The sequence below is a fragment of the Microtus ochrogaster genome, chromosome 5, assembly GCF_000317375.1.
Source record: "Microtus ochrogaster isolate Prairie Vole_2 chromosome 5, MicOch1.0, whole genome shotgun sequence".
Lineage (NCBI taxonomy): Eukaryota > Metazoa > Chordata > Mammalia > Rodentia > Cricetidae > Microtus > Microtus ochrogaster.
This window is the reverse complement of record NC_022012.1, coordinates 74,807,861-74,833,680: the sequence shown is the minus strand read 5'-3', so window position 1 is coordinate 74,833,680 and position 25,820 is coordinate 74,807,861. Positions and strand designations below refer to the sequence as shown.

Here is a 25,820-nt window from a genome sequence, read left to right as displayed (position 1 = left end):
ATAATTTAGAATTATTCAGAAGCTGAGTTTGTGGTAACACCATTCTAATGGTATTCCAAATCTGTGCTACTCTTTTGTGAATTATTTTTCATTTGTGTAAGAATTTACAATTAAATACTTATAGGAGATTTTATTTCTATACATTACATATGATATAAATGTATATTTATGTACAAACATATATTAATATGTTATGTGTAATATATTAAAAGGCCTAGAAGAATAGTTAATAAGAGTGATAAAGTAGATATAGGCAAACAACCATATTGAAAGTTTTAAATATATGCTTTACTGTAGTATGGCATGAGGTGAATTTTTAGGGGTATGTGTATTTTTAGAGGGTTCTCTTTTTTTTACTTCTAACCTAGCTTTTGTAGATGAAGTTTGATAACTGTTAAAACAATCTAATAGTTAATAATCCTTGAAGATTAGCATCTATATAAATCCTACTCACACATTCAGAATTAACTGAATATAAACATATATGCAATTTTTGACCTTCTAAATGTGTGAAATAAAGTATTTTATTATCATTCAACTTAGAAAACACCTACATTCAGGAGACAGTGATCTAATAGTTCCCATTGCTGTCATAGGTCTAATTTGCAGGTATCCTCAAGAAGATTATGAGTCATTTTCACTACCAGAATCTGTTCCCCTGTTTTGTTTACCAATGGGTGCAACTATTGAATGCTGGCCACCAAACAGCAAATACCCTCTTCCTGTGTTCTCTACATTTGTGTTGACTGGAGCCTCAGCTGAAAAGGTACTGTGTATTTAACTAGTGGTGTTTGCTAATTTCTTGTACCTATTAAAGCCCTGAGCCTCATATCTTCAAGGAACAATAGTTAAAAACTGACTAAATCAAGCCAGTAATACATATTTCTTCTACTTGGTCAAATTTGCGATATCCAGAGACAGGAAAGCAGAGTTTTCCCATCCTTCCAAGTGCTTGTTTTTGGTCTTGTTTTTAAATATTAGTGAAAACTTTTCTCATCCCCACATGTTGATCCCTCATTGGTTCATATTCTGTGATAGAAAAGCTCCTAAGTAATGTCAAAGACATCATGAAATATGACATGACTTTTTTTGTTTTTGTTCTGTTTTTGTTACTGGAGCTCAAACCTTGCCCTTGATAGGTGAGTGCTCTATTGCTGAACTATATTCCAGCCCTGGAATTACAGAGTTGTAGTTGGAAGAGAGCTTGGAAATCATCTAGACCAGCACTTTCAGTTTGTGGATAGGAAAAATCCAGTGAATTATTCACAGTTCAAATTTGTCTCACTTTCTTACTAATATTCAAGGATTTCTTATAAAAAACATTTGATTTGTTTTTTGTTTTGTTTTGTGGCTGTTGTCATTGTTCTTGGTTTGAGACAGCATCTTTCTGTGTAGACCAGGCTGCTCTTGAACTTGCTTAGATCCTCTGCATCCTGAGTGCAGGAATTCTAGGCTTGAGTCACCATGCCAAGGAACAGTTGCTTTCAGTCTTTATTTTAAAAATATAGTTAACTCAAAATACCTATTTTCAATAGTAAGTATGCTTGAAAATATTACTGTGTAGTTAGTAGATGTACTGAGAAAGCAGTCAGAAGGTGTGGTGGCTCATGCCCATAAACCAGTGCCTCAAGAGACCGAAGCAGAAGATTGCAAGTTTGAGACCAGCCCAGGAGACCTTGCAGCCTAGGAGACCCTTTAGCCTGTAAATTTTTCTTTTTTAAAAGAAGAACAAGAAAAAAAAAAAAAGAAGAACAAGATTGATTTTAGCATTGTGTTCCTAGTCCCTGGCACTTTACCTACTCATAGAAAGCATCCACTAAATGTTCAAGTGTTAATGTGCTTTGAGTAAATAATACTAAGTATACTTATTAAATATATTTCCTGTTTTACAGGTCTATGGTGCTGCTATTCAGTTTTATGAACCATACTCTGAGGAGAATCTTACAGAGAAACAGAAACTTCTTTTGGGTTTAACGTCTCTGGCGGATGGAAAGTCTGATGGTTCTAGAACAATTCACACTAACAAATGCATTTGCCTTCTTTCTCACTGGCCTTTTTTTGATGCATTCAGAAAGTTTCTGACTTTTCTCTATCGTTATTCCATCTCTGGACCTCATGCCCTTCCAATTGAAAAGTAAGTTAGATGTCTTATGATTTAAAATTTGACACTTCGAGGTGGGCATGATACATATTTCTGTGAGTTTGAGGCCAGCCTAATCAGCATAGTGAGTTCCAGGACAGCCATGGTTATGTAGAGAGACCCTGTTCAAATAAAATTTTTCAGCTCTTTCTGTAGTATATTCGTACTAGTAATTGTGCAAATTTTATATGGAAATTGTTTTTATTGAGAGTTATTTGAAAAAGTTTGGTTATTTATGTAAGACTTCATTATAATATTTTTATAGTCTTGTTTTTTTAAGTAATTTTATTTCTACCAGAAAATAGTTTATTTTGAAGTGAGTATTTGGAAAAAATATATATATATATATATATATATATATATATATTATTCTTAATGAAGTTTATAGCTGCCAACTTAATGAAATACTGGAACTAAGTTTGTTTGAGGTGCCAGAGATCAAATTCAGAGCCTTATACATGCCATATAAGTGCTTTGTCATTGAGTTGCATCCCCAGCCTGGAAATATTAAAACTCTTAAACTGTATTTGTAATTTTTATGTATAATTTGAGGTATTATGAACCTTTAAAATAGTCCTGTGTTTAGATATCATGAATTTAAAAGAAAAAATTGATAGACATTCTGTTTTTCATTTTGTAATTTTAGTGATTTACTAAGAGCACTAAAATTTTATGATGTTTCATTCAGTAAGACAATGCAGAGGAGGTATAAACACATCCCTGTAGATTTGACTTTTGTCTTTGGAGGCTCTTAATCATACTTTGATCTCTGTTACTTCAAGCCATCTATCTCTTCAGTCTTTTTTTTTTTTTTTTGGTTTTTCGAGACAGGGTTTCTCTGTGGTTTTGGAGCCTATCCTGGAACTAGCTCTTGTAGACCAGGCTGGTCTCGAACTCACAGAGATCCGCCTGTCTCTGCCTCCCGAGTGCTGGGATTAAAGGCGTGCGCCACCACCGCCCGGCTTTTTTTTTGATTTTTCGAGACAGGGTTTCTCTGTAGCTTTTGGTTCCTGTCCTGGAACTAGCTCTTGTAGACCAGGCTGGTCTAGAACTCACAGAGATCCACCTGCCTCTGCCTCCCGAGTGCTAGGATTAAAGGCGTGCGCCACCACCACCCGGCTCTTCAGTCCTTTGACAGAATTTTCTGACTCTGTTAACAGTTGGAAAGTAATACAGTTACCATTTTTTTATGATAGTTCATAAATATAATATTGCTCTAATTATCCTATGCTCTGTTCTACTCTTGATTTTAGTTTTAAAAAGCTAGCACTTCTCAAGTATTTTGATGTTAGAATTCATTTAAAATTTTATGAGGACTCAGTGAGCCTTTTTTGTGTGTTGTGTCTTTCTGTGCAGACATCTTACTGCAACAGAAATTAAAACTAATTCATAATAATTTATTTAAAATTAATAAACTAGTTACATCTCCTTGAAAAGTAACTTTTTAAAAACAAAATGTTAATGAGAAGAGTGTTTACGTTTTTAAGCCTCTAATGCCTTGGCTGATTGAACCCTTTCAATTGATTGAGTTCTCTTTCATGGTTCTGTATTTAATCTGATGCAATATTGTCTTAGTTGAGGTATGTGAAGAAAATCTGACATCATACAGATATGAAAATAAAAAATGAAGGGGCACTTAAATAGTTATTTTAGGATTGTGGATATTATTTTTTGGCACTGTATCAAAGCTTGGCAAGTGATAGTTTCTTCCAAATTAATGAAATTAAACATAAGCAATAGTTTCCTTCTGTGTTCTGTCTTGAAGGTCTCTGAGTCTTGACTGAACGCTGACTCATGCATGATCTTGTAGCATTTGCATTGGTCATTTGGACAACAGTGGTTCACTGAGATAAACACATATTTGAAACGCAGTCAGGTGTCTCCCTCAATATAAGAAAATCACAATTATTAATGTCACTATAGCATCAGAAATAGTTTACTTTTTAAATTTTTTAATACATATGTGTGTGTGTCTGTGCATGCATATTGGCATGTCCTTGTCATGGTGCACGTGTGGAGTTCAGAGGACTTTCAGGAGTTTGCTTTCTTCCTTCCTTCTCGTGAGTCCTAGAGCGTGAACTCAGAGCAAACCAATGACATGTATTCTTTTTCCTAGCTACATTCCCACTTCTCAGAAAAGTTTTGAATATTAGATATCTTTCAGGTTCATGGTGACAAATTCTTGCTTTTCATTTGAAAGTTTGGATTTAATTATTGACAGCAATTATTTCTAGTTTTTTCCTTGCATTAATAGCACTTTGATCATTTTTATGTGGAAAATATCTTTTGACTACCCAACACTGGATAAGCTTAACTTACCAAACATCTTCCAAGCAAAATGGCATTCTTTGTGGAAAAAAATAGCCAACTCACTCATTGCAAAATCAAGATGACCACATGCTTTTGTATAGTAATGCTTTATGAGTATTTACCCCTTCATCACTGAATAGTCTAAATGTGTGCCCCGGAATCAAATATTTACTATTTCAGATACATTAAGTCAGACATCCTTTTTCAAGATTTATTATTCTTGTTTTATGTGTGTGAGTGCTTTGCCTACATGCATGACTCTGTCCACATGTGTGCTTGGAGCCCATGGAGATCAGAATAGGGTACCATGTCCCCTGGAACTAGAATTACAGTTGGTTACAAATCACCATGTGGGTGTTGGGAACTGAACCAGGTTTTCTACAAGAATACCAAGTACTCTTAACTGTTGAGCTATCTCTCCAGCCCAATCAGAGACATTCTTAAGTGAAAATGATATTTCTTTTACTGTTAGTCTCTAATAGTAAAGTGGTAAAATACTGCATTGTTTACCCCTACCTGATTCTCAGTAGAGTGCCAGCAGTTCCATTCACAATGATGTGCACTATCACAGCCACTGCCAACTGTGTGAGAGAGGCAAATGGAGTCTCACTATTCTCTTCAAAGAGCTTGGACCTTGTGAGTGCCCTCCCCCCCGAATGGTTCTGGACACCTTTCGGTTTCCATGATTTATATAGGTCCTGCTTTTCTGACTGCTTCAGGTAATCAAGCAGACGTGTGTATTTTGGTACTCATTCCTCTAATCTTTTTTTTTCTTTTAGATTTTAAGTAAAGGTAGGGACTAGTAGCTTCACACCATTTTACATTTTCTGTTATGTTTGGCATTGTCTTTGCACAATACATAGTTAAAACACATCTGAATTCTCTACCTGATCGTAATGATTGCATTGCTAAAAAAAAAAAAAAAAAAAAAAAAGAATAACATAATTTTGAAATAACATTTAGAAGAAAAACAATACAAGAAGAAGACAGCGTATTCCTAAAGGGAGTAAAGATTTTGTTTTGTCCTTTTTATTTCTTTAGTGTTCAAAACCAAACTTATTGATTTGTGCATGTCTTTAATCCTGGTGAGCAAGAGGCAAAGACAGGGGGATTGCAAGTTCAAGGCCAGCCTGGCCTGTATAGCCAATCCTATCCCCAAAACCTAAGTGATATAATTCAATGAGAGAATACTTGCTGGTGTCTGCACGGTTTTGGGTTTAATCAGTTTCACCACAAACAAACAAAATGCAAAATAAAACCATCTCAGCTGATCTAGATTTTTATCCATTACTAAATGGAACGCTTATTGAAATGGGGAAGTCTGTGTTTATTGCCCAGCTGCCTTGAATTACTGATTTCAAGTGATCCTCAGCGTTCCAAGTAGCTGGGACTACAGGTCTGCATCACTTCATCTTATTCATCGTTTATAAGCACTTAAACTCAATCATTTTTTAGCATCTTGAATAATCATGCCACAAAACATGAACTATTTATTAAAAGTATATTATAAGTATAATAATTAGCTTCTTTAGTAATGTCGATTGTTACCTGCTTATGGAGAAGAAAGCATGGTTTTGAGACAATTAAAAATACAAACATTGTTGAATAGGATCAGCTATTAACATAAAGTTACAACGACTGGAGAGATGGCTAAAGGCTAGGCTCACAACCAAAAGTATAAGGTTATTGGGTTTAGGCAGAGACAACTTTAGTGACACAAACAACTTTTTGTTGTTAATTTGTTTTCCCAGTACCAGGCGCGTTGGAGTTAGTGCACAGGGCCTTAATGAGCTTGAACTGGTGATGGCATGTTAATGTCTGCAGCAAATGATATTCATTTTGGAATCAATTTGAGTTTCTGTTTTTGTTTTTAAGGCATATTTCTCATTTTATGCATAAAGTTCCTTTTCCGTCTCCTCAGAGGCCACGGATTTTAGTTCAGGTAAGGTGCTTTTCATATGAGGCCATATGAGGGCTCTGACATGTAACAAGACTAACAACTACATGCAGAAAGTAGAATGAGCCCTGGGGAAAACCAGATGTTCTTGCATGTTGGAGTTCAGGCCCTGATGCTTTATTAACTGTCCACAGAAGGGAGCTTTTGGTACACTCCATATAATCCCAACACTTGGAAGGGAGAGGCAGGAGGGCTGAGAATTTGATTTTGTTCTGGGCGACATAGTCACTTCCAGGCCAGCCTTGTCTAGGTAGGGAGTTCGTGTCAAGGAAAAAAGGAAAATTTGCAGGGAATGACCCACCAAATTTTTTCTAAATATTGGAAAGTTTGTGCCCTTGATGATCATACAGTTAGTGAAATTCATTAGAGTAGTTATCAGGAAAAGTTGTATGTATTGCAAGAGGACAGAAATGCAGTACCTTTAATGCAACAGGGAAATTTATTTTTTAATTTTTATAATTTTATTTATTTATTTGTTTTACATACCCATCTTATTTCCACCTCGCTCCTCTCCTCCCCTCCCCACCCATCCAGTCCTCAGAAAGGGTGAGGACTCCACAGCAGGGAAATTTAAGTCACTATAAATGTTTTCACAGTTGAGTGCATCTCTCCTCTTTTGTTTATATCTTGTTTGCATTTTCGATAGCTTAAGTTGCCTATTTATTTAACCATAATCTATGAAATGATTCATACAAAGGAAATACTTTCATGTGTTGTCACGAATGTGTATACTGGTTACCGCAGTCCTGAGGTGGTATTAGTAGTATTAGAAATCATTTCGCAAAAAAATATTTACTAATTTGTAGAAATGTGCATAAATTTGAAAATGCAGATGAAGTTAATTACATTATTATATTGATACAGAAAAATTTCTAGAACATACTTGATGACATTGACAATCTGTCTATGCATCCTGTCATTACTTCATGATATTTCGTGCCAGGGTGCCATATAGCACACTCCACCTAAATACATGTGGAATTTGTTTTGTAGCAGAAGCTGGCAAATGTTTCCTATTAAGGGTCTTATCTAAACATTTAATCTTTGCATGTTATCTGTTCTCTGTTGCAGGGGCTCAGCTCTGCTGTTACAGCACAAACTTAGCTAGAGGGTATAAAAGAAAAAAATCACATGACTATATCCCATTAGACTGCTTACAAAGCAGGTAGCCCATGGGTTTGTTACAGGCTATAGTTTACTGACCCTAAATGTATAGTATTGTTCAAATAATTTCACCTGTTAACATAAATTTGTTAGAATAGAAATTGGGGGAAAGTTGAAGACATAAGAGATAGGATTCAGAGTAAGAAGTTGTTGGAAGGGGCCAGTGGTCAGGATATAATTTAGTATCCAAATGATACTAACTGTTCTTATGCTGGTGATCTGGGAAACTCCATGGGTAACACCATTAGTCCATATCTACTGCCAGAGCATGCACTCAGAGTTCATCTTTATATTTTACATGCTTTGTTTTAAATCTTCCAGTTATCACCACATGATAATTTGATTCTCAGTCAGCCTGTTTCTTCACCTCTTCCACTAAGGCAAGTAAAGCTTTATTTCTGTTTGTTTCTCTAAATCTATGTGTTCTCTAAATCATATTCCCACATCCATGCATCTGCTAGCAGAGTCCAGAAGAGGGTGTTGGCTTTCTTGGAAGTGAGCTACAGGTAATTGTGAGCTTCCCAGCGTGGACACTGGGAACCTGGAAGAGCAACAGGCACTCTAACCACTCAGCTATCTCTCTAGCCCTAATTATTTCTCTCAATCTAATGTGAACTAAAGTAATGTATATGCATGTTGTCTTCCTAACTAAAAATTTCAAATATTGCTGGAAGTACTTTTCATGTAACTGTTTCTTAGCTGATTCTTTTTACTTAATACTGGGATTACAGTTTGCAAAAGAAAGAAAAACTTTTACAGTAGTGATTGGTAGTCATGTGTATCATTATTGTCAGTACTTAATTGTTATGTAATTAGGAATGTATCTAAATTATGAAGGTAATTCATTTTTTAATTGTCCTCTAACGTACATTCAAATGCATTTTTTTAAGATAGGGTTCTGTGTAACCCTGCTGCTTTAGAACTTACTCACTCTGTAGACTAGGCTGACCTCAGACTCAGAGATGGGTTTGCCCTGCTTCCCAAGGACTGGAATTAAAGTCATGTGCCGCCACCACCCAACCAAATACAATTTTAAATTTAATTCAAAATTAAAAATGCTTATTAAACAGTACATATTTCATCATTCCAAAAGTTCAGAGGAGTTGTAAAATATGCTTTCCCTACAGTATTATTTCTTGAAATTTAATTAGGTGTGTGATTTTTCTGTCAGAAATAGTTATGGTATAATTAAACTATTATATTGCACATACCTTGGGGAGACCAGCTGCCATCTTTGACACTAATTTTGTAAGAATTACAGATGATTTCATCACTAGCCCTTAGCCCAGAGTGACGAGTGTTTTCCAAGCTCTTATCTGAGTTGAAAATGAAATGGACATACCGATTACAAATGATTCTAAATTGCCAAAAGACTTCATTGAGATAACAGCATTGGTGAGATATAATTTTCACATTACAAAATTTACCCAAGTAAAGTTTGTAAGTCACTGATTTTATTCACAGAATCCTGCAGCTATTATTTTAATAAAATTTAGAGCATATTACTTATCCTATAAAACCAGCCCTATATTCTTTGTTGTTAACCTAATAATCAGTCTGTCTCTGCACGAATGTGCTCAAACACATGCACTTGGGAATGCAAACACAAGCACACACACGTGTACACACGCTAATGCACACACATATGCATAGGCACACCTCATGTGCACACACAGCATAGGCACCTCTTACTCTGCTTTTCTGTTCTATAGATTTATCTCTTGTATATTTTATATAAATAAAACAATACTATATTTAGTCTTTATTTCTGACTTCCTTCATCGAACATGTTTTGAGGTTCATTCACCTTATAGTATATATTGCTACTTTATTCCTTTTATTCCAGCTAATATTTCATTGTATAAATATACTGTATTTTATTTATCTGTCTATTAGGAAGCTCCTATATTTTGGCTACTGTGAATAACTTTGCTTTGAACATATACAAGTTTTTTGCAGTCATGTTTTAATTTTTTATTAAAAGCCTTATTAGTATTGCTTCATCATAAAAAAATTAACCCAGTAAAACCAGTTCTTTAGCATTATACAGGCAATATAGTCATTGGTTACCATGTTACTTAGTTAGTCCAGCATTTTCTTCCTATACAAAAAAAATCTAAGTTTACTGTTTTATTAATTTGCTTTGTTGATGTATCTCACCATCTTATAGCTCTTGATTGCCTACTGTTGTTACATTATAATAGTGAGGAGTTCCTGTTCCTAAATCCAAACTTTAGTATTTGTATTTACTAGAGAAAACAGTCCTGAAAAGGCATGGTTTCTGACAGTCTCAGTGAAGGAAGTACCATAATAAAAAAACCTTCCATTAACGTCAGGCATGGTGATGCACACCTTTAAAAAAAAAAATCACAGGACTTGGGAGGGTGGGGTAGACAGGTTTTTTGAGTGCAAGGCCAGCCTGGTCTGTGTAGTGAGCTCTAGGACAGCTAAGACTATATGATGAGACCCTTATTCAAAAGAAACAGGCAGAAAATCCTTCCCTTAAAGGGTTGGCTTCTAACCCAAGCATTTTTTTAACTTAATTGAATTCTTTTGAGGGGACATTATGTATGTGGCAGATCTTTCTGCATAAGATGATGCAGATATGCAGGTGTGTTAGCAAATACCTGTAGTCCTAGCACTTAGGAGGCCAAGACAGGAAGATCTATAATTAGAGACCAGCTTGGGTTACATAGCCAGATCCTGTCCCAACAACATCAGTAATAACAAAAAGAAAATAAGCAGTACAGGCAGAAGACTTCCCATTTTCCATATTGAATGCAGTACCAAAAAGTGCATGACTTTGAAAACTCATCCAATTACGTTCTTTCATACTGTTTGTGATGCTGTATTTTTCCTGTCAGGACAGTAATTGCATTTAAAGTTAAATATGCACAGCCCCACTATTCTAGTTAGTTCGGAGTTTAAATAGTTTTTTTGTTGTTGTTATATTTCATTTTGTTTTTTGATTTTGATTTTTAATTGTGTATTTTTGCTTGGATTGACAGTGGTGGAAAGTTTTCAACACTACTTCAGAATCTTGGCCCTGAAAATGCTGTGACACTACTGGTGTTTGCTGTAACAGAACATAAAATTCTCATCCATTCCCTACGGCCTTCTGTGCTTACTAGTGTGACAGAAGCATTAGTGTCTGTAAGTCTCTGTTTCCTACAGGCATGCAGTTCAGTTTAAACTTAATTTATTCATGTACTTTAGCGTCATTGTAGGGCTTAACTGCATTTCAGAAAGGAATGGATTTATATACTGTTGGAGCAGTTTTGGTTTCCTGACTTAATTTTAATTATAATCATTTAATACATTATCAAACATTAAACTTTAGATAATAATCAAAAATACTGCTATGTATGTGTTGATAAGTTCTGCTTCAATGTCAAAATGCTTAATATTCTTCCATTCTTTGTTTATTGAAGATGATTTTCCCTTTCCACTGGCCATGCCCATATGTTCCTCTCTGCCCACTGGCTTTAGCAGATGTCCTCAGTGCACCATGTCCATTCATAGTAGGGATTGATTCAAGATACTTTGATCTTTATGACCCTCCACCAGATGTCAGTTGTGTTGACCTAGATACCAACACCATTTCTCAGTAAGTACACTTTAAATTTTATACCTAAAACTTTATAATTTCATCATATCTATATGTGAATTTGTAGTTTATAATTGCTGAGTAATGTTCTTTTGAGATGTATTGTTTTTTTGTATTTGGAGTACCACTATCTCCTTGTCAGCTCTTTCTATATTTCAGTAGAGTATATTTAGAATGTTATAGGTGCTTTTATTGAAAAGGAAACAGACTTTTAATCCTCAGGCTTTCAATATTTAAGAAACATAATATTATGCTTACTTAAAAACTTAAAAACTTAGCACACACACACACACAAACTTAGCATAATGGGAATCAAAGCATAAATAGAAGAAGTTGGGAGCTGGAGAGATGCTCAGTGGTTAAGAGCACTTGCTGCTCTGCAGAGGACATGGTTTCAGTTCCCCGCACCCACATGGCTGCTAACAACTATCTGTAGCTCCCATTCCAGAGGATTTGATGCCCTCTTGTGGCCACTATGGCCACTGCACAGAACATTACACACATATATATAAAACATAAATAAATCTTTTCAATCTTTTTTTTTTTTTTTGGTTTTTTTGAGACAGGGTTTCTCTGTGGCTTTGGAGCCTGTCCTGGAACTAGCTCTGTAGACCAGGCTGGTCTTGAACTCACAGAGATCCGCCTGCCTCTGCCTCCCGAGCGCTGGGATTAAAGGCGTGGGCCACCATTGCCCGGCTTTTTTTCAATCTTTTTTTTTTTTTTTTGGTTAAATAAATCTTTTCAGATGATGATTGAGAAGCTAATAAAAATGGCCAGGTACCACAATAACTCATACCAGATGAGTATGGGAGAATCACAATTGAATTAAAACCTCATTCCTATATTAATACTTCAATATTATTTCTAGTTTAACACTTTCAGAATACTAGTGTAGGATAGCAAAATTAGCATATTTAAAATTTAAAATAATCTATAAATGTATACATAATTTTGCCTCTTTACATTCTAGGAATGTAGCTTTAAAAATGTTTTATACTTTCTTTGTATCTACGTTTTCAGATTAGTTTTCTATTAGCCAGAAAGGAAGGAAGAAATGGATACAACAAGATGGCATCCACCACAGGGTCTGGTTAAAGTAGCCATTATTTAGTCCATTGGTAAATCACAAAAGCTAGTTTAGTTTTGCCCTTAATAGGGAGATATAAAATAGTGTTACCTCTGTTTTCTTATGGGACCAGGGAATGAACTCAGAGCTCATGCAGACTAAGCCTGTACTCACTATGGTACACTCATATCGTATTTTAATAATAGAATTATACCGTAAAGGCTTTCAATTTAACTCCAGAAGTTTAGACTGACTCTCCAACTTTCCATGTATCAGAACCTCAGCTGCTTAAACCATTAGAAAAGTTGGAAAAAAAATATTTTGGCCAGGTGGTGGTGGCGCAGGCCTTTAATCCCAGTCCCTGCAGAGGCAGGTGGATCGTTTTATGTTCAAGGCCAGCTTGGTCTACGGAGTGAGTTTCAGGACAGCAAAGGCTGTTATATGGAGTGACCTTGTCTCAAAAAACAAAAAAATACTTTGTTTGGAAGTATATGTACAACAAAAAGCTTTTATTCATAAAAATATAAACCAATAAAATAGGGTACATATTTTATACATGAAGGTCTTTTTAATATGTGATTAATAAAGCAACGTTTTTATGAGCAACACTGTTCTTTAGCAGGACTGTTTCATTTTTTGAAACAAACTAGTCCTTTGCTTTTTCACTTGAGGAATGTTAGGCAAGATAGTAATTTGTAAATGTGAACTAAGTACCAAAAGTGTACACTGTGTTTATTAGGATATGTAAATGTGAACTAAGTACCAAAAGTGCATGCTGTTTTATTAGGATATGCAGATTTTCCCTCTTGTAATTTGTTTTAATCTTGTTTAATCTTGTAATCTTTTCTTGCACATACCTTTAATCCCTGCACTCAGGCTACAAAGGCAGGCAGATCTCTGTGAGTTGAAAGCCAGCCTGGTTTACAGAGTGAGTTCCAGGACAGCCAGGGCTACTTAGTGAGATCCTGTCTCAACAACAACAATACTCTTGTTTGGTATTTTATTTCTACTTTGATCATTAATTAATTAAAGAGTCAAAATGACATGAGTTGTTAGCACTTGTTTCCCTCTTCAGTAGATCTCCCTTCCAAACCTTGGGAAGACCCTACAAGTGAACTAAAGCTCCCTGCTTTCCTTCATCCAGGGTTCTGAAATGTCAACCTGAAATTTGAAAGAAAAGCAAATCCCAAGTATAGGATTTTTAGTTTCCTTTTACTATTCCAGGTACATACAATACAGATTAAGTTCTGAATATCAAGAAATGTCTGAAGGAGGGGTAATAATATTTATAATGTAATTTTGCAGAAAGTTGCATTATAGGCTAAGTGACCCCATTTTAGTCTGAACTTTATGAGGAATTTCATAATTCCTCTGACAGATAAGGAAGCACAAGTTTAGGTTTGTAAGCAGTTAAAGAGACATATTGCTTACTCTGTGAACACTTGGTTTTTAAACTTGATCTCACTGTGACACTAAGAGTTCTGCCACTAATAATGAGGTAACTGCTTGTGTAATAGTAATCTAGTTAAAGGGAGATACCATAAGTAAAAATGCAGAAGGCTTTCAGAGATTAAAAACTCAGAGAAAAACTAGGTAAAGCCTCTCTACCTGACCACATTTCACAGAAATAATATCCATGGCAAAAGAGGGAATTAGGATTAAGTGGCAATTAGATATTTTTCTAACCATACTTGACTGCCTTCTTTTAGAGATTGGTAACAAAAAGGCAAACAAATAAATGTACTCCTTTCTCTGAGTTCCCGTATCATGCTCTTAGTCACATTATAAATGCAAAAACTATTTACACAATAAATGTAAAAAGAACATCTGCAATTTTACCCCACTCTGCCTTTATTTTTATTCTCATTTGTGGAAAAGAGGATAAATTCCAAAGTCATTAATTTTTATAAGTTTAAGCTTTCTTGTCTATTCTTTTTGCTTAATTTTCAAAACTTTATTCATTATATGAGAAGTTTAGGGAATATTTAAAAACATTAAACACACTTGCCAGGCGGTGGTGGCGCACGCCTTTAATCCCAGCACTCGGGAGGCAGAGGCAGGCGGATCTCTGTGAGTTCGAGACCAGCCTGGTCTACAAGAGCTAGTTCCAGGACAGGCTCCAAAACCACAAAGAAACCTGCTCTAAAACCTGTCTCGAAAAAGAAAAAAAAAAAAAAAACAACATTAAACACTAGCTTGGGAAGTTCTACAACCTACTTTACTGAATTGCTCTTTGGTGCATAGAATTTGATGGGTTTGCTTTTCTTCTCTTTTTATCTTTTTTTTTTAATTTTCAAAGTGAGTATTTATTATTTTTTAAATGAAAAAAAGATTGAAAAATCAGATGTAGACTAAACAAAAATATAGTTAAGTTCAAAAGCTTTATGATTCCTTATTCCCCCAGCCCATAGTAAGAGACGACCTGTATTGTAATGGTTATAATGCAGGAGACTGTAGACTCCTCCTACAGAGACATTGTTTTATAGCAGATAATCTCTTTTAAAGTTATAAAATGGTTTGTAATATTTTGTTCAAGGGTTTTAATGTTTTAGAATATATCTCTTCTGAAAACAAAACCCAAAATAATTTTTATTTATACTTTTGGAAACTAAGAAACTGAGCATATAACATCATATTTTAATAAGGTCTGTATTGTAGGTTCATTGGAGTTTTCGGTAATATGTTTTCTTCTATTAAAAACTGTTACAGTTAGATTTTCCTGCTGTTTGGGTGTCTAAGCCCTCAGACATAAAAGAGTCTGGATCACCTTGGAATGCTTCTGCGATGAGCACAATCCCCACAAAATGCAATAGATGCTGTACCGACATAACTGTAAATTCTGAAGTATATTAATTAGAGGATGCCACCTTCATGCAAATTAATTTTATATAGTCACTATCCCAGTCTGCCTCTGTCAGATTTCTCCATTAGCCTGAGTATTCTGAATGTGTTCCAGTTTTGTTGTTGTTCATTGGCTGTTTTCCCATCATGTATAAGTATGGCAGGAATACACCCCTCCTAAGGTCCATGTAACAAATGTATTGGTGTTGTCATTTAATCTCAGAACTGGTGACAAAAAGAGTGTGGCCTGGAAGATTCTTCCAAAGAAGCCATGTAAAAACCTGATGAATACACTGAATAATTTGCACCAGCAATTGGCAAAATGTAAGTGGATAATCTAATTAAGGGATGTAACTTAATTTGAGAAAATGACCGACTGCCTGAATGACTTTTCTCTTTTAGCCGAGGAAATATAGGGAATGTTTGCATGTCATCCTTGTTCAGGGCCCATCTGCTCTGAATAAATTCCAGTTCTTATGACTATACTGTTAAAGTAAGTAATACTCTAGCTGATACTCATTTTTATTTTAAAGAAAGTTGTAGCTGGATATTATTCACACATGTAATCACAGCACTTGGGAAACTGAGGCAGGATAATTATCAAAAATTCAAGGCCAGCCTGAGCTACATAATAAGTTCCAGGTCAGCCAAGCTACTGGATAAGACACTATCTTTTTTTTTTTTAAAAAAAAATAAAAGCTATTTTAGTCTGACATGTTAACAGAAGCCTGTAACCTAGCAACACTCTGGACACAAATGCCACAAGATTGCTGCAAGGTCAAGGCTAGCCTTTATACACAAGTTCCAAGCCTGTCAGGACTACACAGAAAGGCCCTGAGTCTAAAAAGTTAAGGAAAATTGTTGGCTGAGATTTCTGTCCTGTCCCGTTTCCACAGTCGTTAAGTCCCAAAGAAATCACACAGAGGTCTACATCAATTATAAACTGATTGGCCTTAGTAGGCCAGGCTTCTTATTAACTCTTACAACTTATATTAACCCATAATTCTTGTCTGTGTTAGCCATGTGGCTTGGTACCTTTTTCAGCAAGGCAGCCACATCTTGCTTGCTCTGTGTCTGGCTTCCTTTTTGGCTGAGTGACAGTTGCAGACTGACACTTCCCTCTTCCCAGAATTCTCGTTGCCTCACCTCTACTTCCTACCTGGTCACCTCTCCTATACTTCCTGCCTAGCTACTGGCCAATCCGCATTTATTTAAAATACAAGTGACAGGGTACAGACCATTGTCCCACAGCAGAAAATGTTGATAGCCAGGACTGGTGGCACATACCTTTAATCCTTGCAGGCAGAGGCAGGCAGAGGCAGGCAGTTCCAGACCAGCCAGGTCTACACCGTGAGTTACAACCAGAGCTACATAGTAAGACCCTCTGAAAGAAAGGAAGGAAGGAAGGAAGGGAAGTGTTTACAGTCTTTAAGGCAAATAAACACTGAAACAAAATTTGTTAGAAGCCAAATGAGTGATTTATAAGTAAGCATTTTACAACTTTTAGGTTTTTATAAGGCCATTTTAGGATAATAAAATTAAAAGGGCATTAAAGTAGTTATTTTCTTGAATTTTGCCATTACTGAAATAACATGAATAAATAAGGATTGCCATATTTTTCTTCTTATATAAAACAGAAAACTCTAGAAATCTAAGGTAAATTATTTAAAGTGCATTAGAAAATGCTAATGTCAGTGAAGTAAATCAGATCTTGACCTCTTCACCTAAAGTCTGTCTTGAAACAATCTGCTGTTTGCGAAAACAAAGAAATTAACCAAAATGAAAAATAATTTTAGGATGTGAAATGTTTTAAGGGGAAAACTTATGTAAGAACATATCTTGACAATGATCCAGAATTACTGATAATAATTAAGATTTATTTCTTGAATTCTCTCAGTCTTGTAACAATGGTTTATTCAGTGTCTGTGGTTTAATACTTAATTTGTGAAATATGGCCAGTGGTGATGTGGCAACATATATGGGTCTCATGTATTTTGTGCTTACATATAGTGCATGTAGATGGTGTGTATGTATATGCAGTTGCACACATGCTCTGGCCATGGATGTGGAGGTTTAAGGGCAACTGTTAGGAATTAGTCCTTGCTTTCTGCTCTGTTTGAGTCAGGTTCTCTATTCTTGTTGGCCACTGCCCTGAATACTCCACATTCTCCTATTTTTGCCTCCTGTGGTAGGAGCACTGGGATCACTGATGCCGGTACTACATCTGGCTTTTTATGTGTGTTCTAGAAATCCAAACTCTGGTTGTCACGTTTATATTCCAAGGGCTTTCACCCCCTGAGCCTCCTCCCAAGTCCTGTGAACTACTCCTAAAGCTTAAAGCTATAGGTGCTTAAGTGATACTGATCGTTTAGATGATTCTTTATATCTTAAAAAGTCTCTAAATTTTGAACCAGTTAGGAACTTTTGTCTTGACCATTGAGAGTAGGAGCGCCATCGCATTAAATGGGATGCATTTCTTACCAATGCATTCTTCCACATCACTACAGCACAGCTATGGAACTCAGGAAGGTACCATCGAGCACCCTAATTTCCAGACCGTGGTCAAGTTTTACCATTTTTTGTTCTGTTTTGTTGTGGCTTTGGTGTGTATATAAATGCAGTTGCATGGTGTGTACATGCGGAGGTCTTCCTCTATCATTCTCCATCTTACTTTTTGAGATAAGTTCTCTCGTGAACATGGCATTTGCCATTTTGACCAACCTGGCTAGCCATTGAAACCCTGAGGTCTCCAGATGTCTTTCCCTTTTCCTCCAGCACTGAGGTTACAGATGCATGCCACTGTGCTGCCTTTTATGTGAGTAGGGATCCAAAAACAGGTCCTCATGTGTCTACAATAAAAACTCACCCACCAAGCCTTCTTCAGCCCAAGTTTTGCCTGTTTTGTAAATAATTTTTTTTAGAGCAAGAGGATCCAGTTTGAAATCAGAGGCAGGTAGTTTCAAGTCTATTCTATCTCCTCTTTTCTAAAATGATTCTTCAGTTCTATTATCTTCATAATACTGCTCTTGCAGAGAACCCAATTTGATTCCCAAAACCCATGTGAAGGTTCATGCCATCTGTAATCCCAGTTCTGGGAGATCCAACAGACCCAGCGCACATATATCTGTGCAGGCAAAACATGCACAGAGTAAAGTAAATAAATCTTTTTTTTTCTCAAAAAATGGTTCTTACATTGTCTAATGGTCCCTAATTTTACTTTTGTCCAGGAATCCTCATGTAAAATCAGGCCATGCATCATTGGCATGAGTGCCTCAGACCTGGTAATGCCCTCCTCCACTATTTCTCCTCAGTGTTTTCTCTCGGTTTCTCCTGTTCTTGAGAGAAGCTCTGATGCCTACTAAGCTTCTCACTTGACTGTAGTCAGAAGAAAGAGAAGAGATTCAAACAGGCTTCTCAGGCATAAACTTACTCCTTACCACCAACTGGCTTTACCATTGAGTTGTCTAGGAAGAAGCTTTTTGTTTTTTTAAATCCGTCTTCTTTCTTTTTTTAATACTGCTGGCACTTATATTTTATGAAGAAAGAGGTGGAAAGGACTGTGTATTATATGTATCCAGTGTTGTGGTTGTTAAGAACTTTCTTTACTTGTGTGCATATGCATACATACACACACATACATATGTAGTTAGAGTACAAACTTTTTCTGATAATAGATTTAAAGGGATAATTTTATGTGTAATTTAGATTTAAAAATATGCTCAAGAGAACCTAAAAGTGATAGAGAAGGTTTTCTTGAGGCTTGCATACCATGAAGTGGTATAAATAAAGAGTTATGGTTATATGAGCACTTTTGAAAAAATAAATTTGCATTAAAATCAGTGTGAGCCTTATTTTTCATAGACTTCAAAATTCAAACTATGTATTTCTTCACAGTGCAGCAGAGGCCAAGAGATGATGGACTAATGGACTTAGCAATGAATGATTACGATTTTAATTCTGGGAAAAGGCTGCATATGATAGATTTGGAAATCCAGGAGGCATTCTTGTTTTTCATGGCCTCTATTTTAAAAGGTTATAGATCATACTTAAGGCCAATAACACAAGCTCCATCTGAGACAGCGACAGATGCAGCCTCTCTTTTTGCTCTTCAAGGTGAGTGGTGATACAATTTTATAGCTTTCATGTTGTTAAGCTTAAACCTGTGACAAATCACTTGTTTTCTGAATAAGTAGTTCATATTTAACAAAGCACACATCCACTCTTTGGAGTGGGTGAGGACCAGCTCTGGTGATCCATTTCTATAGGGCAAATTCTTTGTCTGGCTCATTACCTGGAATCCTAGTAAAAAGATACAGAGAGAACTGTCTGAAAGCTACAGAACCTCCTGAGAGTATTTCATCCCACTTCATTGTGTCACTTTCATGTTGAGGTACTGACGGTTTCAGTGTGGGGGGCTACCAGGCAGTGCTGCAGATCTGATTACCTCCAGTCCTGAGCAGTCCCATTTGTTTTATTTCAGTCTACTTTATAACTGTCATTTTCTGTCTGTACTGCAAAGGGGAAAATAAGGAAGTCGGATTTCTTGCTATATGTTTACTTTCTCTTGTAGTATTTAATATTTTAAAGAGAAATTCATCTAGTAAGTATGTACTCAGTGCCATGAAGTTTTGAGCATTTGGTATATATTAGAAGCAAAAGAGATACGGCCATGAAAAAAGGAGACATGGTCACTTCTTTCATAGAGCTTATACTAAAACAGATGAGCAATTAGAAAGCAATAGAGTAAACAAATTTAGTTAAACTTTAAACTGTATATATACAGAGACAGAGAGAGGGAGGGAAGGACGGAAGGAGAGAGAGAGAGAGAGAAGGAGGGAATGGGCAGAGAAAGCATATAGATGACATTGTTGATCAAGTTTCTGATAGCAGAAAATTTTTCTGACTCTATTCTCACATTATCTATTTATATTGAATAGCCTTCTTAAGAAGCCGGGACCGATCACATCAAAAATTCTATAACATGATGACCAAAACACAAATGTTTATTCGCTTCATTGAGGAATGTTCTTTTGTCAGCGATAAAGATGCAAGCCTGGCTTTTTTTGATGATTGTGTAGATAAAGTAAGTAGTCTACTGTAGTTTACAGCTTATTTTGTATGACTGCTATAAATGTTATGTTATTGTTTCTATTTGTAGTTTGTAACAAAATCTAAAATAATTTTATTTTCATAATTGACCACTTACAATAAGAGTTTAGACAGCCTGCTAGATTACAGCACATACTTTTATTATCTTTATTTTATTTATTATTATTAATAGTGGTAGTAGCTGTGTATGTGTGCGCTCAAGTGTATGCATGCACACACATGTATAGAGTACAGAAAACAACTTTAAAGAGTCAATTCTCTTTTTCTATCATGGGTTCCAGAGATGGAATCAGGTTTTTGAGCTTGTGTGGTAATCACTTTTATATGCTAAGCCATCTCTCTTAAAATATGCTTTATTAAGATTTCTTTTTTTAATTACTGATTGTGCGTGTATGTGAGGGAGGTTGTATACATAAGTGCAGTGCCTGGAGAGGCCAGAAGAGGGCAATGGATCCCCTGGAATTGGAATTATAGACAGTTATTTGCTGCCTCACCTAGATGCTGGGAATCAAATTCAAGTCCTCTGCAAAAGCAGTAAGTACCTTTAACCACTGAGCCATCTCTCCAGCCCCAAGAGCATACTTCTTAAAGGGATTTTGTAGGAAATTTATTTTTAACAAGGTTAAGGTTAGGTTCCTAACTCAGTCTTTGCACTTACAGAGTAGGACATTTTTCCAAGCCCATGAACCTCCAACATACTGAGATATCACATGCTAAGAGTAGAGGGCATTGCATAATAGATGTCCTGTAACTGTTTTTACATCGAGAGTGAATTTATACTTTATGTTAATCATATTTTGAATTCATACATGAAAACTATCCATTTTCTGCTCTGTCCTTGTAATATTAGGTGAGATGGAGCTGGGTTCATGCTGGAAACAAAGGAAGCAGGAGAACAGTGCCCCTAATACAGTGTCTAATCTTAAGTAGGGTGAGAATAGTCGAGTTGCCTAGCATAGGCACCTGAGTCCCAGCCATGAGCAAAGAGCTTGACATGGGACTCCGAACAAAGAGAAAAGAACATCCTTCCTGGGGCAGTCAGCTTAGGGTATCAACTTAACCAGGATAAGAAGAGTATGGTAGTGATGGTGGTATGAATTTCAGGAGCCTGTATAGGGTCAACAAAATGGGGGTTGGGTATAGCATGGGTTGGTAGACTTTGACTTGGATGAAGGAGATGCTGGCATAGTAAGCATGAAATCCAGTATGTACAGGTTTGTCAGGTTAGGGTGAGGAAGTCATCTACATGGGAGCAGAGCAGTGAAGAGGGGGGAAAATAATACATAAAGGTAGGAAGAATGTTCAAGTAAGTAAATGTGTTCAGAAAATAAAGATTCTCATGGCCGGGAAATTTACACATACAAACTTAGAGAGAAGCAAAACAAACCCTGAATTTAGAAATACACTATTGATTTTTCAATGAGAGACAAAGATACAAATAACTATAGGCAAAGTGCATGTATCTGTGTGCATATACATATATTCTGTAGCTGTGTATATGAGAGAACCTGAGAACAGCCACACTTTAATAACAGTGTAGTATAATATGCATAGACATTGTCTTTTAGATATCAAAAGCTATCAGGACTCTTTGGAGAAATGATTAGTTACAGATTTAAGGCAAAGAAAAGTCCAAGATAAACTCTAAGGTGTCCTGTAATAGGGAGTAAGAAATTACCCCAAGAATGATAAAGACATATAAGACATGCACAAAACTCATGTGAAGGGGATACCACTGTCAAATTTGAGTCAATTCAAGCATTAAATGTTAGTAACAAATAATTAACCTGTTGAATAAATAGGAAATTATAAATCTACACAAACAACATTGATAATTCAAAGTCTCATAAGAAGCAAGATCTAAACATAGTTCACTATACCTCCCTACAAAGGAAATATGAATTGAACTGTATAGTGGAAAAGCCTGGTAGACACCACATTAAAATTTAGTGATCAAAATGGACATCATCAATAATAGAACACAATATCATGTACTCCTAAGAGATAATATTTTTGTTTCTTTTCCTGCTACTAGGATACTTTGACAAAAGCTACTTAAGGGATAATGGGGTTATTTTAGCTCACATTGTCATGTCAAGGAAGTTAAAGCATCAGGAGCTTGAGGCAGTGCTCCATAGTCAGAAGACAAGAGCATGTGGTTCTCAGCTTGCTTTCTCTTCTGCAGTCCAGCATCCTTAGTTAACTGAGATAACTACCCACAGACATAACTAGAGGCCCATCTTTCAGATGATTCTAGATTCTGTTAAGTTGAAAGTTGACACTAACCATCACAATTCCATATGCTGTCGATTTGTGAGCCACCCACTGGGGTCCTGGGAATTGAACTCCTGTCCTCTGCAAAAGCAGGAAGTGCAGTTAATTGATGAGCCATCTCTCTCCAGCCTCATTTTTCAGTATTTTAATAAATATTTTAAGCATATCTTATAAAAAAGTATTGACAGAAATAGGATGGCATGGCTGTAAGTTTTTCTCTAGACCCCTTTTTTACAGAAATAATTGTGTGCACATTAAGGGAGAGGGATTTCCCATATGGTACCAGGTCTCCACTGGTCATATGTGTGTACTTCCTTTATGAACAATGACATGCATCTGTATATTCCCATGCCAAGCTAACTGAACCATATGGGACCAAGTTAGTGGCCAGGGCTTAGCTAATAACATGCAGTAGTGAATAAGCTCATTAATCCACTTGAGGACTCTGAACTACTTTGCAAAACTCCAGTTAACAATCTAAAAGGGAGAACTTTTATTTTTTGAAAAAGAATTGTTTTCTTTTTGACCCATTCACTGTATTTTATTCACAAGTCTGTGTTTTAGTTAAACTTACACTGAAATGTCACATGGTCTATGGTTACTTACTAATATTGTAAGCTGTACAAGACTTGTAATTTTACTCCCTTTCTTAGGACATCTTATTCTAAGGAGATATCTCAGTACTGGTAGTTAAAACTTTAGATTTTCTAGGGTTTTCTGTAGGTCACTTAAGATTTATGTGATGTGAGTCACTGTGATGGGTTATTTGAACAATTTCTTTTGAAATATAAGTTCTAAAGTGCTGAAGAGATGGTTCAGCAGTTAAGAACACTTGCTTCTCTTACAGAGGACCTGAGTTTACATTTCCACATGCTTTTTTGTTAACCTATTTTAAAAGTCTCAATCATAGGAAAGATTTCTTATGTACATACATTAAACTAATATACTTAAAGATTTTTCTGACTAAGGAAGAAATCAAAGCTGAGAACTGTAATGGGGTGTAGCTGAGTAGCAGAGTTCAGCAAAAACAAATTAACGAAATCCCGAGAATTAGCATAATAAAATATAGTTTTTGTATTTGTTTTGTTATAATTCAAGGGACACTTTATTGGAGAAAAAGCACAAGTCCTAGTGTATTAGTAAGCTTCATGTGTAGTTGGAGCAGAGGTTAGTTGTCTCTGGTGTAATGGAGCAGAACTCCCACCCCAGTAGGAACACTAGCATAAAAATTCAATAAATACTTTTAATGTGCATTCATTTTCAGAGTGTCATACATATACTTTGAGAATAATCATTTATGTGGAGGCTGTTCCTTAGTTGGATACATTTGAGCTCATTTTTTAAGTGAACAAGTCCTTTTACCTTTGGAAGCGTAACTATGAAAAATAAATAAATTAGATACGTATCCTCCATCAACCATGCTTGTGCTTGAATGCAAATCAGACATACTCCTCTTTTGATCTTAGCATTTCCAAACTGAAAACATGTAACTCACTTTTGAAATAAAAAATGAGTAATGCTGAATAGAAATAATAGAAACACATATAAGAGTTATTTGTGTGGCCGGGCAGTGGTGGTGCACTTGGGAGGTAGAGGCAGGTGGATCTTGGTGAGTTCAAGGCCAGCCTGGTCTACAAGAGCTAGTTCCAGGACAGGAACCAAAAGCTACAGAGAAACCCTGTCTCAAAAATCCAAAAAAAAAAAAAGTTATTTGCATTTTATTTATGACTAATTTAAGAGCCATACGTCCTTGTTCTCCACACATAAATTTTAAATCCACAGTCTGTTTCTGTAGGAAGGTACTTAGCCAAGGTCAGCGTTTAACAGATAGTCAGCTAAGATGCTTTTCTTGGTTTTTCAAGTTTTCATTTACAGTGTTTTCTGAGCATACCAACATCTTCTGGAAGAATTATTAAAGAGACTATGAAGATTCCTTAATTTTATCCTGCCATGGGGTGTTGGATTTTTTTTCTCTCAATTGAGGCAGATATCACTGTACTTTCCAAAGACAGAGATGTCCAGCTGAAGAATGTAGGATTTAGCCGGGCGGTGGTGGCGCACGCCTTTAATCCCAGCACTAGGGAGGCAGAGGCAGGCGGATCTCTGTGAGTTCAAGACCAGCCTGGTCTACAAGAGCTAGTTCCAGGACAGGCTCCAAAGCCACAGAGAAACCCTGTCTCGAAAAACAAAAACAAAAACAAAAAAAAAAGAATGTAGGATTTATGGCATTGCTATATTTACAATACAATGCAATTTTAAATGTATAAAGGAAATTTTTGCACATTCAATGTCTTACCAAGGTATTGAATCTATAGGCCCAAGTTTTAAACTGTATTTGATTTTGTAATGCTAAGAAATACAGAAACAAATTACTTTCCTTGAAGTGAACAATTACTTCACTTTTGTCTTCTGTTACTAATTTATCTAGAAACTTACAAAAAATGAAGCACTGTTTCAGTACATCAAGTTATGCATTTAAGTGTTAAAAATTCTTCCTGGAACATTCCATTTTAATTGTTTTAATATGACCTGACTGTCTTCTAGTCTGTCATCTATAATTTTCCCCCTCCAGCACCTTGGTAATTGTGTTAACATCTCACTAGAGTTGTATGCCCTGCTTTCAACTCCTGCACAGTAACTACTTCCTTGGTATATTTCCTTGTCTGGTGACACCTGTCTGAAAATACCTTCTCCTCTACTACTTGATGGCTAACTTGGTTGAATCAGTATTTTAAATTCATTCATTGCTGCATTGTCTTTTACTGCCCTGTGAGATATTGGCAAGAAGTCTAATACTGTCTTGTTTTCTAGATCTTTGTGTCTGATCTCTCTCTCTCTATCAGGGTGCCTCTAAGTTCCATGATATCATGGAATTTTAGGGAATGTTGGAATAAGACATTTCTTTATTCAGTGAATTGGATGGGTGTAGATACTTTTAACTTAGGAATTCACCTCCTTCACTTCTAGAATTTTTTCTTTACTTCCATCCTGCCCCATTCATATTCATATTCTCTCTCTCTCTCTCTCTCTCTCTCTCTCTCTGGAACTACCTAGCCCAATCTTCTTTTTTTTTTCTCAACTTAATATATTTATTGATTATTTGGGAATTTCACACAATGCATCCCAATCCCACCTATACCCCATCCTTGTAAACCCCCCCCCAAAAAAGAAAAAATATATACCAAGTTCAGTTTGGTCACAACTACACAGTGACCATCCCCTTAACAGAAAGCTGAGTCCTTCCCATCCCATCCCTTGATGCTCTTAATTTTTCCCTTTTCATCTCACTTTCTTTCTACTTTAAGAAAAAGAAAAAAAAAAAAAGCTTCTTCTTCTTCTGGAAAACACCAAA

The 25,820-nt window shown here is 36.0% G+C and overlaps 1 protein-coding gene across 2 annotated transcripts in view; it reads left to right on the top strand.

Annotated features, from left to right (window-relative positions):
- Positions 1-25,820, top strand: part of Dennd4a (DENN domain containing 4A) — a 107,754-nt gene that overhangs the window by 44,097 nt on the left and 37,837 nt on the right. For both annotated transcript variants that reach the window (XM_005347773.3, XM_026779058.1), the window contains exons 8-16: positions 597-766; positions 1,893-2,134; positions 6,326-6,392; positions 7,893-7,951; positions 10,580-10,724; positions 11,003-11,178; positions 15,309-15,409; positions 18,980-19,198; positions 20,023-20,168. In XM_005347773.3, coding sequence (XP_005347830.1) covers positions 597-766; positions 1,893-2,134; positions 6,326-6,392; positions 7,893-7,951; positions 10,580-10,724; positions 11,003-11,178; positions 15,309-15,409; positions 18,980-19,198; positions 20,023-20,168 — 1,325 coding nt within the window. The remainder of the gene's footprint in view (positions 1-596; positions 767-1,892; positions 2,135-6,325; positions 6,393-7,892; positions 7,952-10,579; positions 10,725-11,002; positions 11,179-15,308; positions 15,410-18,979; positions 19,199-20,022; positions 20,169-25,820) is intronic.